Genomic DNA, 13779 nt, shown 5'->3' with positions numbered 1-13779 from the left:
AAGAGAAGTCCTTGCATTCCCTGCTGCCTTGCTAGAGGTTTCTGCCTTTCTGGCCAAGGTCACTTCAGTTTAGGTGTCCTTGAACTGCTGCAGGCACAGCACCAGTTACTATGGGACCTTGAGGGAAGGGAGCATAAATTAAGCAGCAGAGGGAAAGGGAGACCAGGATTTTGAGTAAACATCTCACACTAGAGAGTTCTGAAAACAACGAACTTGACAGATTCCAGCAGCAAAGGCATCCTTCATGCCTCTGCAGTGTTTGCTTGGATCTTGTTATGCAGACATGTCACTTAAAAACAACCCTGCTGATGTATGAGGACTAACAGGCTTCACTGTTGGAAGGATTGTCAAAAAGGTCTCATCCTGTTTAAGAATGCTTCTGAGGATCTGCTCTAAGCAGCAGTACAAGACGCAACACAAACTTCAGGACAGAACAGTTCTGTGCACCTCGTGCTCAGAGCCTGTCAGGACGCAGCCCCAGGACCTAGTTCCAGGAACTACCACAGCTATTCCAATGGCAGAGAGGCTCTGGCGTTCACCGTTACCTCTGAAGCATCCACTTAAGCAGGACTCTTTCAGAAGACCATCGGGGTGGGTACAGCAAAGAAGGGAAGGCAGAGAACCACCTGTATCCCACACAGAGGAGTCAGATCAGGGCAGACTTGCAAGCTGCCATCTTCCCCCCCAGATTTACAAGATCCAAGTATAAAACACACCGCTGCTGTCTCACTTCCAAACCAGCAACTGCAAGAAGGGTAAACCTATTACACAAGAGCAATGCTACCTGTATCTTCTCCTTAACCCCTCAATAACCTTTAAGGCTCAGCTCTTCAATTCTGATTCATAGTCACAAGACAACCCTAGTACAAGTAAACCCCATCTAACACCAGCAAAGACAAGACCACCCTTTCATCTCCCTGCTGAGATGGAAGGAGTCTTTTCATGCTCATGCAGATCAAAGCTGTAGTAGGCATCAGATCACTGTAGCTAAGGACAGCTTAAAGGGGGTATATCTCTTCAGCTTTGCTCCTTTGCTCCTTCAGTCGAAAGCAGCCTCAGCTCTTCTATTTCTGCTCTGAGCTGTCCCCACTAAATTCTGTCCTTTGTTTCCCAAATCACTGAGAAAAACATTGTTAATCTGCAATTGAAGAGAAGCAAAAGCAACACTGTATGCAATCTACCCATAAAGATATGCCCTGCTTTCTCAGGGGTGGTATAAATGAGCAATAAAAACACTTCTCATACTATTATTTAAAAAGAAAAAAAGTATTTCTCTCTGTATGTGGCAAGACATTCCCACATTAAAAAAAAAAAAATCAAGTAAGAAAAGGCATTAAATATAGCCAAGAAGACTGCATCCACTGCTTCCCTGCTTCACACCATCCAGTAAACGAGAAGTAGAGAGATGAGAATATCTCTAACTGTGCATTAATTTTGTAGATATGTTGTGCTGGGAACACAGCACCAAGGATTAAAAAGCTAACAAGTCATTAAAATTTACTAAGTCATTAAAATCTTTCTGTGCTTTTCAGAAAAAGTGTTCAATTCATTAAGCAACCTTCTCAGCTAGTTAAATAACCGAACCCTTTTCCTAGCTGCAGAGTAGGTCACAAAGTGTATCATGTCAAAAGGGTTATCTGTAGGTCAGCAGTCGTCTGGCAAAAACATACTTAGGTATCGCTAATTGAAGAGAACCAGATTGTTTCACTAATACCCTACTACTGTATGATAATCCAAGAAGTGGCCTGCAGGCCCTTCCCATCTGGCCTGTCACATTCTGTTTTACAGTCTCAAAGGAGATAAAGCAGATCTGAGAACCACTCCTAACACCTTGGGCTTTCTATCTCTAACACATCTTCCAGGCAGCCATGGTCCAGATAACTGACCAAGGGAATGAATCATTTCTCTGGGCCATGGGCCTAGATAGCTTCCTATAGTCTTCTCCAACCCCATTTCCTATTACCCATCTGACCACACAGCTGGACAGTTCAACTTTAAAAATACTAATGCTTCAAAAATTGTTGCTGACCTTACCCTTAAGTATCTCCCTGCGTTTAAACATCTTAAGGCACAAATTGAAATCTACTTAACAGAGAGGGAACGGCAACTGCCCTGCAGTAAACCATTCACACCAGAACAGAATGGCCAAGGAGTTGGTCAGGGTCTCCTTCAACACCCCCCTCCTCAGAGGCAATAAGCCTGCAACAGACCTGTAAGAGATCATCACCTGTATGAGAATAACATCAAGATAAACAGCATCCCCACAGGAGTTCCAGTGGACAAACATCTGCTCAGTTCAACGCCACACTTAACACAGTGAGGGAGGGAGAGTCCAGCCACTGCAGGATATCAAGCCAAGGCAGGAGCCCTTGTCATTCGTGCTTCCAGAGTAAGACCAGTTTCCCAAAAGGAACAGCACGTTCACCCTCAAATGAATCTCTCTTGCAGAAAGGAGTCATGTCCCACATGGCAATTAACTGTTTGACAGCTCAAGGAAGCTGACACCATTCAGATATCCAAGCCCAACAAAAACAACTCTCCACAGGTGTAAACTCCAAATTCCTCTATGAATAAAACAGCTCCTGTTGTTCTACAGCCAGGGGGGGGGTTCTGATTGTCCAGAAGACCACAACACACTTGAGAAACCAGACCTGATGCTCCAGATATACTCAAGCTTCCTTGACAACTGCATGAGAAGAATGATGCCTCTCAGAACCACAGTTACCAGCCACTGCAGGAAGCAGGTGTTCTTCACTGGCAGCTCTGTGACTGTCAAAGGCAGTCAGCAGAACACTGCCTTCCAGAAGCATTATAATTACCACTAAATTACCAGCCTGGTTTTATTACCCTGTAATTTGCATCCATAGGCTTCCTCATCAGTTACAACCACTAGCAGCTTTTCTAACACTGGTGTCATTAAGCTGAACACCTTCCTTATCTTCTCCCAAACCTTTCCACTGTTTACCTCCTTTCCTTTATTATTTCAGTTTGTAGCTAAAGTGTCATCTTTGATACAGCTTCCTTTTAGACTCCTAGGTTAGCTCCCTTCTAAACCTCCTTGAAAAAGACTGGCACACACATCTGGGTCTCTGAAGTGCTGAAACTGTTTTGCTCATTTTTAGAAGGGGGAAAGGGAGGAAAAAGTAGTTAACTGGTTTATCTAAAATCAACAAGCCCGGAAACTAAGGGCTAGCAAAAAGCTTTTTGCTTGTGTCACAAAGTAAACAAGCTGTGGCAAACCCACACAAGAACGTTTCCGATAGCATGTTCTGCTTCACTTTACAAAGGGGTGTCCATGTTAATTATATTGTGAATGGCACCAAAGCAGCATGATTTATGTTCAAAACAATCAAAAATGACCTTCCAACTCCTCTGTGAGTAAACACACAAAAAATTGTTTTGAAAAGACCATGTTTGGAATTTCTATTCTAGTAGTAAAACTATTAGGAATAACTTCTGGAAAACCTGGCTTTTCCTAACCCCATTTTTCAAGCCTTCCTGCTTCAGAAACTGTGACAATGGTGTAACTCTAGCTTGCACTAAAAACAATCAGATTCAAGTTTTTCCATCACTGTCTGAAACACAAAGAACCAACTCTATTTTCTTTGGAGGCAACTGAAACAAGTACTTTTCCTAATCATCTTCAGAACTGCTTTATAGACATGTTAAAGGTTTCCTTCCCAGAGTGAAAGGAAAATTGTATGAAAGCTGTAAAATATTTCTACAGCCATCAAAGAGTTCAGAAAGCTTGTCTTTTTCCTTAGAAGTTTTGTATTTAAAGAGACTCCTTGTGCCAGTGATGTGAAAATACCAAAGGACAGACAAGGAAAGCTGTAAATGCAATTAATTTCTGCATACGAAGGAAAGGAAGTAGCAAGCATATAGCCTTAAAGGCTGTTAATTAAAAATTAAAATACCAGATTAAACCCAAACTGGTCTAAATTTCTAAACTGATAAGGTTTGCTGTTGTGTTGTTTAAAAAAGAAAAATCTCTCTAACAGCAAAAGGATACAAGGCAGCATTAGAAGAGCCAAACCAGGAACCCCATCTCTCCTGCCCCTATTTTACTGCACAATCATCCACAACTTCGTATCTGGGTCTACCTAGCTCACTCTTTCCCTTTATCAGGAATGCCCTCAGAAGGTGCTTCCTATCTAACTCTCCTATCACAGATCAAAGCACGGTAAAGAAATGCTGGACTTCTGTGACTCCAGCCACACCTTCAACCATCTGCCCTCACTTGCAGGATCATCTTCCCTTTCCTATCTGTTTCTTGTGCCCTGAACAGCACTATACCTGCATCCTCTTTTCTCCCTAACTCATCATTATCCACTGACCTTTGTCCTTTTTATCATATCTCCTCCAAGTACAACTCCAGTCTCTTTTGTTCTTCGCAATGTCCCTATCACACTCAGAGACTCCCCTTTCCTTGCTGCCCTTCCACCCAACCCTGCTGATCATATTCTCACCTATGTTCAGTGAGTTTATAGCCCAGGCTCAAACCCAGTCACCTAAAAAGTCATTTGTTGGACGTGAACTTCACAGTATCTTTTGCCTCCCCTACTTCCATCCCTGTGGCCTCCTCTATTAACCTCATCCACCCCACCATGTGGCTTTATCTTGGCCTTTCTAATCCATTCAATGCTTTCCTTAAAGATCCTCTTCATTTTACTCCAAATCTCAGTGAGCTTCTCGCCTCACTCCTTTCCCACTCAAGTCTTCCTTCTCTGCAACAGATCTCCAAGTACTTTTATTAGGGGAAAAAATCCACTCTCACATAAACAACTTAGAGTTCACTCTCTAGTTCAATCTTGTCAAATTTATTTAAAATGCCTGACATCTCAGAAACGCCCACCCATCAGTTCAACATGACTACAAAGCTCCCTTTATTCCTCCCCACCACTTTCCAGCTTGCTGCATCACTAGATACCCCTTTGTTTGATTAAGGCTAATCATAGCTTAAGGACACACAGATAAGCAGCTGCTCAAGTGACTGTATATCAACTCTGCCCTTCCAAAGAATGGAATTTTTTTTTCCCTGCACAGGAGAGTAACAAACAAGAATGATTCAGTGACCTACTAAAGGAGCAACTGGAAAAACATGAGTAAAGCTAAGACCTGAATTTCGAGTTTCTTGGCTTTGATTCCTCTTGCCACTCAGCAGAAAGAAATTAAAACAGGTAAGGAGAAGACAACTGGAAATCAAAGTGTTAATTTCTGCTGCCATCAGCCTTGGCTTCATTCAAAGGACATCATAATCATGCAACATAAATCTTCACTGATTCCAACTCTCACAGTTCAGCCGAGCTTTTTTAAGATTACACAAAAGTTGAGAACTGGCACTCTGGGGACAAACAAGCTCCCTCTTCCCTATTTCAGCAACCCATCAAAATTAGAATTATGAAATCCGTGTTAGGCTTAAGACAGAAAATAACATCTGTTTAGTGTGTGAAAACACAAGACAGCTACCACAAAACATGCAGATTAAATGGCAAATCAAAAGATCGTAACAACATGGGGTTTTTCAAATGAAAAATGTGATTACTGTGCACCTCTGTAATAACACCTGCACAGTCAGGTCCACAAAAGTCATTAACAGCTTGTGACCTGCAGAGCCACCAAAATAGCCAGAAGCAGAACAAGAATTTTGTCCCTGTATCTAAAGCTCTGTCTAGAGAATTTGTCTTTTCTTCCTATAAGTCATGTGTAGCCTTGAAGATACCTTCATTTCAACCAAGGCCTTTTCACACTGCTACTACTGTTTACTTTGGCAAAAGAAATGCACCTTTGAAATAAGGTAATCTTTCTACAAACCTTTCTGAAGTTCAAGGTTGTCAAGATGGAATTTAGAAGTGCATCTTACATAGAGCTTAAAAGCTTGTGACTATATCAAGCATTTGACATAAGCAAGGTAAGAGGCTCAGTAACTACGGCCTGATTCATACCGCACTGAATGTAGCATCCTTGCTTTGAAACGACCCCTAAACGTGAGCATTTAACACTGCAACTCCGCTCAAGTTTGGTTCAATTCACAGGGTGAACATAGGTGTTTTTGTAAGAGTCATTTCTACAAGAAGCACGCAAAATACCTAACTAAATTTTGGAAGGTTTTCATCTCAACCCTACTATCATCATTGCTAAGAACTCCCCAAAAACACATGCTGCATTAACCAAGAACATGTGCCCAAAGTGCTTTGGAAACAAGCCGATCCGTCATGTCAGTCCACTGATGACAGGAATATTTTTGGCTTACATCTGCATGATGTGAAGGGGTCATATTGCTAAAGGGGAGAGAGGAGATCTGGCAAGCTTTTCAAAAGGTAGCCTTCCTCACAGTTCACAGACCCCACTCTCCTGTTGTGTCCAACTTTAACAAGTAGGATCCAGAAGGGTTTCGACAAGTATCTGATGCCAGTGTTAACACTCTTAGATCTGAAGTACAACACCTGGCATGTTTCTTAATCTCTCATTAGAAGGTGAGAGACCTCTGAGGCTTACTAATAAATGAGCCCACAAAGTCATCTTCATCTGTGCTATCATGCCCTACTGCTAAGCCAGATGGACATCAACTGACATAAAAACATGCACACAGAAGTTTAAAAAGAACACTGCCCACATCGAGCACAAGTAGTAGCTTTAAAAATTCCTAAAACAAAGCTTGTACTTTGTTTACATGACTTAGATGACCACACACAACTGACTTGGCAGAATCTCCACCGCAGAGAAGGGAACCTTCATGAAGAAAATTTGTAACTAACATGGTCCCAGCGCCTCAACAGCCCCATATTTCTTCACAGAGCATGGATAAGACACATTCAATGAGCAATAACTGAAGTCTGCACTGTCACTTAACCATTACACACCTAGAGAAAATCACTAAAAGATCTACTTGAATCTACTTATGCAAGGAGTAATACACTGTATTTTTCTACTCTGCAACAATGCCATTTGTCATTCCACCACTATGATTTACCTCTCTGCTTCCTCAGCATCAAAACTCCAGAGATAAGCTTGCATAATGCCACTGATTCCTACCACATATTGTTCAGAGCTCCACAAACAAAGTTCGTAATATGTAGATCTTCCTTTCCAAGTGCATATTTCATGTTTTGGACCTTAAACAAACTATACATCATTGTTCCCAAAGCAGAGCTTTCCACAGGAAATTCTAACATCTCCATATTCCAGCCTGTTAGGGCAATAAATGGTTTACAGTGCTCTTTCATAAAGCATAATTTTCACTTCACTTAAGCCTTCAGCCTGCATTCTACAAGGAGCTGATTATTGTTATTTCACTGCAGACAAGAGCTCTCCAAAATCAAAACATTAATCTTATACCTGTCTAGAAAAAAAACTTCATGGCATGCTGTGGCCAAAACGCTTCAGACTGCAGTTGAGTTTGGGGAAGTTACTTTTGGGTAATGTAATTATTAGGATACTTGCAAAGTTATTAAGGGGTTTTACTAAATTAAATATCAAGATCGTGTACCGTTTGACTTAAATTCTGCCTAACAACCATTGTAGGCCATATAACCATTGGCACAGTTTCTCATTAAAATTAAGAGTGTCAAAGAGCATTTTCACTTCAAAGTGCACATTTTTTTTTTTTTTACATCTTTTTGCCTTCAGAGTTGTCCTGCCAGCCACAGGTCCATTATAGCCACACACACACATCAAGATCTGCAAGATCACATCGTTTTAAAGGGCTGAGATGAATGGGCTAAAAGAACCAGGGTTCTTTTACCTTCAACAGTGTGCTATAGTTCCCACCATCAATCTTGCATGATAAATGAGTGACATTTAGACAAAGTTCAGCCCACGTGATACCTGTTGTAAACCTTCATGTTTATAAGTAACTTATTGATTTAGAAGATTGTTTTAGACTCCTAATTGTAGAGGGGAGTATGCTATGGCCTTATTTCCCCCTGTGAAATGGCTCATGTAAAAATAAGGATTTTCATTCTGCACAATTGGATACGTGACTGGAACAGCTATGACAAAAATTAAAATCAGGTTAGCTTGTACTGCTCAAAGGCATGAGGGAATGGCTGCCCTCTCACTCAGAAATAGCCTTTTTAGCATAAAAAGTCTGACAGTTAAGAGCACAAAGCCATATTAAAAAAACAATTTACAATGAAATGAGCCCAGGCTACACTGTGCATCCCAGCATGAACATGATTCAGCATAAACTGGGCCACTTTCAAACACACAGCAGCCCAGGTAATAACCTAGGTAATCTGGAAAAACTCTGCTTTCTAGCTCAGTGGTAAAGGTAACGGATACCACACAGTTTAGTGCTACTTTTAAAACTTTAAAGACTGAAATACTAGTAATAGGTGTCAAGTGTAAATAAATATTACACACAGAGCTCTGTTACAGCGACTTCCTTGTTTTTATATTTAACATAGCTGCATTGCCCCAGTTCTAGAAACATGAGGAGTTAGCTAAGGCCTCTCATTGCTGCTTCCCCTGGTGTCGCAAAACCCACACTTCTTCACCTTTTTGTTTTGGGTGCTGGTTTCCATGCTTCCCTAGTTATTTTCTACAGCAAATTTCTGTCCAGCAAAGGCAGCATGAAAAACAAACACAAAATCTGCGTGTTTTGCCAGCGCTAGATCAGAGGGACAACAATGGGAAAGATACAGCTGAAGCAACAGCAATGAAAACATCCCTGTAAGCCAACCAAGTTCAAATCAAACTTGAAGCACAGCACAAAAGGCAGCTGAGCTGCTCTTCACCAGTGTAGTCTGTTCCCTGAACTGGATATGGACAGAGACTATTTCTAGAGGTTCAACCTACATGCTTAATCAATCATTTGGTAAGCAGCAAGGACTCCTCATTTCACACCTGCATTCACCACCCTGAATCAGACTTTTCAAAATTATTTTTAATCCTTTTTAGACCCAAGTTTACAACTGGCAGATTTAAAAAACTTCGCACAAAGCCATTGAGTATGGAGGCTGAATCCAGGTAGGATGTTTCATGGCTGCAACTCAGCAAACCTTAGGGTATCCACATGGAAAAGTATTAAGATCACACTTTTCTTTGGTGGTCTCTAAGAAGGTATTTTCTGCACCTTACTTCATAATACCACAACAAGTAGGGTAACATTATTTCTGCTGAAATAGGTTCGGTTCTGCATCTACATCAGAGTCTGGTTTTGCAAATTAGCATCGCGGAATTATTACTTTGCTCTAGATGTGATCCGGTTTCAAAACCCCCTGGGTGCACTAGTGCAAGCACAACATAAAATAACTCTTGCCAGTAACTAATAACTTGCTTGGTAAAAATTATCAAAATGAGATTGTTTACATTACACTTTCTTGCTAACTGTACAGAACAGATAGTTCTGTTGTTTCCTCTTCATTGAGCAATACCTAACTAGAGGAATTTGGGGTAGGCAAAGTTAATTTTCTTTTAGCAAGCTAACATGGTTCCTATAAATGGACAATAAGTATTCCTGTTGATATGCTCAGAGGTGTTTTCCACCATCCCTTTTAATGAACTTCCAAAACATACTCAGCAGAGAATATCAGACTGTACCCAATTTCTGCTGTATCTCATGGAACAAAAGACTCGAGCAGGCATAAATCTTTTCAAAACACTTCTATTCCATAGCTCTGCCTCCATTTTGGATGGCAGACAAAGGGGGTAAGTGTGAGTATGACGCCTTATTGAACAGATGAAAAGCAAAACTGAAGTCTGAGCAAAAGGTGCAGCTAAACCCAGGAAGTGCTACCACCAGCTGCAATCAGAGGAACAAAGGAAACAGTGACAGATCCCACTTTCGTGAACTGGGTACAAAAATAAAACGTAGAAAACATAAAAATAGAAGAGTGGGCCGGTTTTTACACAGGCTGGGGCACAAGGGTTTGCTTTGCCCTTTAAGGATTTCTCCAGGGACTCTTCAGCACTAGATGTTTCCACCAACTCCAAGCCTACCCGGGGGGATGCTGAGCATTTTCCAGTGCCACGAAGAGTCTGCAGAGGCGGCTGCACTCCCACGCGGGGGATGAGCTCCCACTTGGCCTCGCACACCCAACCCAGCCTCCTCCCCTCCCAACCGGCCTGAAGAAGAAGCATTGACAATCTCTCCGCACACCAAAACCATTCGCGGCGAGGGCAGGGGCAATGCTCTGACGCCGTGGTCTCGGGCCTAAGGAAAGTGCCCGCAAGGATCCCAAAGTTCACTCAAAACAAAAGCGACACGAACACCCACGCGTGGAGTGGGGGAAGGCTGATGTGTGTATCACCGCCCAAAGGCGACGCTCGGCTGCCCTCGCACCCTCGGGGGTGACCCGGCCGACCGCCTCAGGCCTCGCTTCCCCCACCCCGCCCCTCACCGCGCCCTCGGGTCCCTGTCCACCCCGCCGACGCCCAGCCGGGGCTTTCCCCACAGCCGTGACTCACGCCGGGAGCTGCTTGGCCCTTCTGGACCACCCCCTGTCCGCCGTGCCCCGCGCCCTCGGCCCAAGGGCGGCGTCCGGTACCTGTAGGCCAGGGACATGCACTCGAATAGCTTCGTGAGGGAGGCGTCGATGCTGAGGCGGCCCCCGGCGCCGCCACCGCCCCGGGCCGCCCCGAACTGGTAGGTCTGGCAGGTCTGCTCATTCACCGTGTCGAAGTCGTAGCCCTTCTTGGGTGGGTGCTCGCTGTGCGGCGACGAGACCATGAAGTGGCCCGAGTGGATGATCTGGGGGCCCGGTGGCTGCCCCCGCCGCGGCCCGCACCGCCGCCCTCCGCCCGGCGAGGTGCCGCCGTCGTCCGTGTCCGACGAGTCTTCATCGGGCTCCGTGCGGGGGTACAGCGGCCCCGCCGATCCGAGGAGCCGCGCCGGCCGCATGAACACGTCGGCGGCCATGGCCCCGCTGCCGCCAGCAGCCGGCCGAGCCCGCCGCCCGCTCTACGCCGCCGCCGCCACCGCCCCGCTCCGCCCCAGGCCAGCCCCTGCCGCGCCGCCCCGCCCTACTTAAAGGCGCCGGAGCGCTCCCACCGCCCCTCCCCTGCGGCCTGCGCGCTTCCCGCTCCCGCCTCCCCCGCCTCCTTCCGCGGGAGCGAGCGCGGCCGCCAGCCCCTGGCCGGCTGGTGCAAGGCTTAAGGGATCGAACATGTTGCTTCAACATCCACAGGACAATCTTGTAGTGCATGAGGTGGTGCATGGGGAAGCCTCAATGAAAAACCACCTCCAGCGTTAAAACTGAGAAGCGACCTGGGGAGGCTGCGGTGAATCAAGAACCATCACAAGGCACTAACTGCACTTCTTTGGAAATACAGTTCCTCAGAAAAACACCCCTCAACTTAAGGAATTCATGTGATCATGAAAAAATGTAGAGTACAGCCCAGAACTGGCTGAAGAATGTTGAGGATAGTGATTGCGCTAGAAGTATTTCATGGATTTAAACTGTCTTTAATACAGTGAATTGCTCATTGTTTGCCAGAAGCAGGGCAGCTACAGAGATAGCTGGAGACCTGACATGGCTTGAGGGATCAGCCTGCAATCAGAGGAAAGCTCAGGACATGGAGCTTCTCCTGCCAGCCTGATGGCTACACCTAACCCACGTATCTGCTTGGTGGAATGTGTAAGCACCAATTGTTCCATGGGAAGTAAAGATCAGATTTCATCCTTTCAAAAGCATAGAGGAAGCAAGATCCTGTAGGTCAACAGGAAAACACAGCAATAGGGCCAAGTAGATGGTGTTCACCTAGGGAGAGAGCAGCAGCTTACAGCACAAAACCCCAACCACATGCATATGGATGTATATACAAAGTCCAGAAAAAGATCTCTAGCTAGCCCTGTAGAGCAAACTTCCATCACCAGGAGAACAATTATATTTTAGGTACCTTACTCCAAAGTACTTACACTAAATTGCTTATATTCTCTCAGTTGTAGAACCTCACACTCAAAAACCAGGCTCAAAAACAGAGTTATCCTCAGAAGGGGAGATAAAAAAATAATAAATTGCCACATCTCTGCTACTTTTTCTGTTTTATAAAACCAGAAATAACATCAAGGGAAACTCAAGAGACAGAGATAAGAAGTCTTGGGCTTGGAAGGAAAAGCATTCCTGCAATACCACAATTATGCCTTTACAGTGATCTAATATTCTCCAACAGAGAGCAGGAAATCAAGACAGATCATGGTGTTTAGGAGAGGAGAGGTAGGTCGAATACTTCCCCACACATGAAAGGAGCAGTAAGGCACAGTCACATCATGTGAGGGCTCTGTTAGAAATCTTTAAAAATCAAGACTGACATTCAGCTTTTGGTCAGCATCACAGACAACTAAAATTCTCAAGGCCACAGTCATGTTTAGCTTAAAAGCTGCTATCTTATATTAATGTTTTGTTTAAGACACCCAACCAACGCTATCTCCCAGCAAGGTATTTTCACTGGGAGTACTTTTAAGTACAAAAAATCAGAACATTTCAAAATATTCAGTTTTACAATACCTATTTTAAGTCTTGCACATAGTTTGCAAAAAACTAAACTTGAACAAGAAAATCACAACCACCCATCAATAAGAGCACTGCACCCAGCACTTCCATGACAACAGCCTATACATTTACCTCACTAAATCATAAGCAAGCCATACTTTCTTCTTTTCCTGTCTGAAAAGAGGAGTAACTTGTTAAAATAAAGCTGCTAGGTAGGAAGACAATCTTCTAAGAAGATTCAGCAGCACACCAAACCAACATTTAAAGCAGAGGTTATGGTTTAAGCTTTAAGCTATGATTAACACCTGATGCTGCTTGGGGTTTTCTCCTCTAGTCACCCTCAGTGCAAATACCACAGATGCAAGGAAAGAGGCATCCCTGAAAATAAACTCAGTTATTTCAGACACAGACCTCTTGGTTTGCCTTTTTTACAGTCAGCATTTAGGTGATCAGCAACAGGTCAACACTCCTGGCTATCCTCTTCTCCTCCACAGTAAGGAATTCTGGGAGGCACAGGGAAATACTGAGGGGCCACAGCCACATCTGTTGATTATGCTTTTCCTGTTTCTTTTCAGCAATCTGCAGTGCAACGTGAAATGCAGGCCACCATCTTCTGATGATGTTCCTTCAACAGCACAGGAGACGCCCGTTCATCAACTTACAATTTGACTGCAATGCACGCTGAACTGAGACATTCAAGCTGTTTAAAAATATTCCCACAGTGTTCTCCACAACACTTAGTGGTAAGATATTATCCTCCTAAATCTACAGACAGGAAGATAAGCATTCCCATTTTGATGAGGCATAAGAACTCTTACTCACAGCCTCAGACTTGTGGGGCTGGCTGCAGGCTGGGAGTCCAGCCATCCCATGACCACTCTGCAGGCTCCTCCACCCATCCTGCTCCCAGGCAAACCACAGGGCCAGCCTCTAGCTCCATGCCCAGCTGCTAAGACTGCACTCTTACTCCTCCTTCACCCTTTACTAGCAAGAGTCGTACCTGTTCAGAGACCTTTCCTTCTGGGCCTCCCCTGAATCACACATCATTTCCACCACTGTTCTTTTTTTCTCTCTCCAGTTCTACCCTATATATATAATTCCTTTATAGATCTGCTGATTTAATTCATTAATCCAGAGAAAAAAACTAATTAAAATGGGTATTTTTTCCCAGGTTAGCAAACGTATGTGGTTGATGAGCATGTTCCAAGCAAGGAAGATAACAAAACCATGCTGGGAGCATGCAGGCTGCCCGTGGCTCACCCTTCTGGTAGTGCTGAGCCAGCAGAGGAGTCCAGCTGTCTATGAAACTGCAGGCTGCTTTGGACAGAGCACAAAGAAAACTAAA

At 44.1% G+C, this 13779-nt stretch overlaps 1 protein-coding gene across 1 annotated transcript in view; it reads right to left on the bottom strand.

Moving 5' to 3' along the window:
- Positions 1-10861, bottom strand: part of MLXIP (MLX interacting protein) — a 49325-nt gene extending 38464 nt beyond the window's left edge. Inside the window, exon 1 of the mRNA XM_054392769.1 lies at positions 10491-10861. Coding sequence (XP_054248744.1) covers positions 10491-10861 — 371 coding nt within the window. The remainder of the gene's footprint in view (positions 1-10490) is intronic.
- Between the last annotated feature and the right edge of the window lie 2918 nt (positions 10862-13779).

The sequence above is a fragment of the Indicator indicator genome, chromosome 26 (genome assembly GCF_027791375.1).
Source record: "Indicator indicator isolate 239-I01 chromosome 26, UM_Iind_1.1, whole genome shotgun sequence".
NCBI lineage: Eukaryota > Metazoa > Chordata > Aves > Piciformes > Indicatoridae > Indicator > Indicator indicator.
Note: the sequence above shows the minus strand (reverse complement) of the source record. Positions and strands in the feature narration are given on the sequence as shown.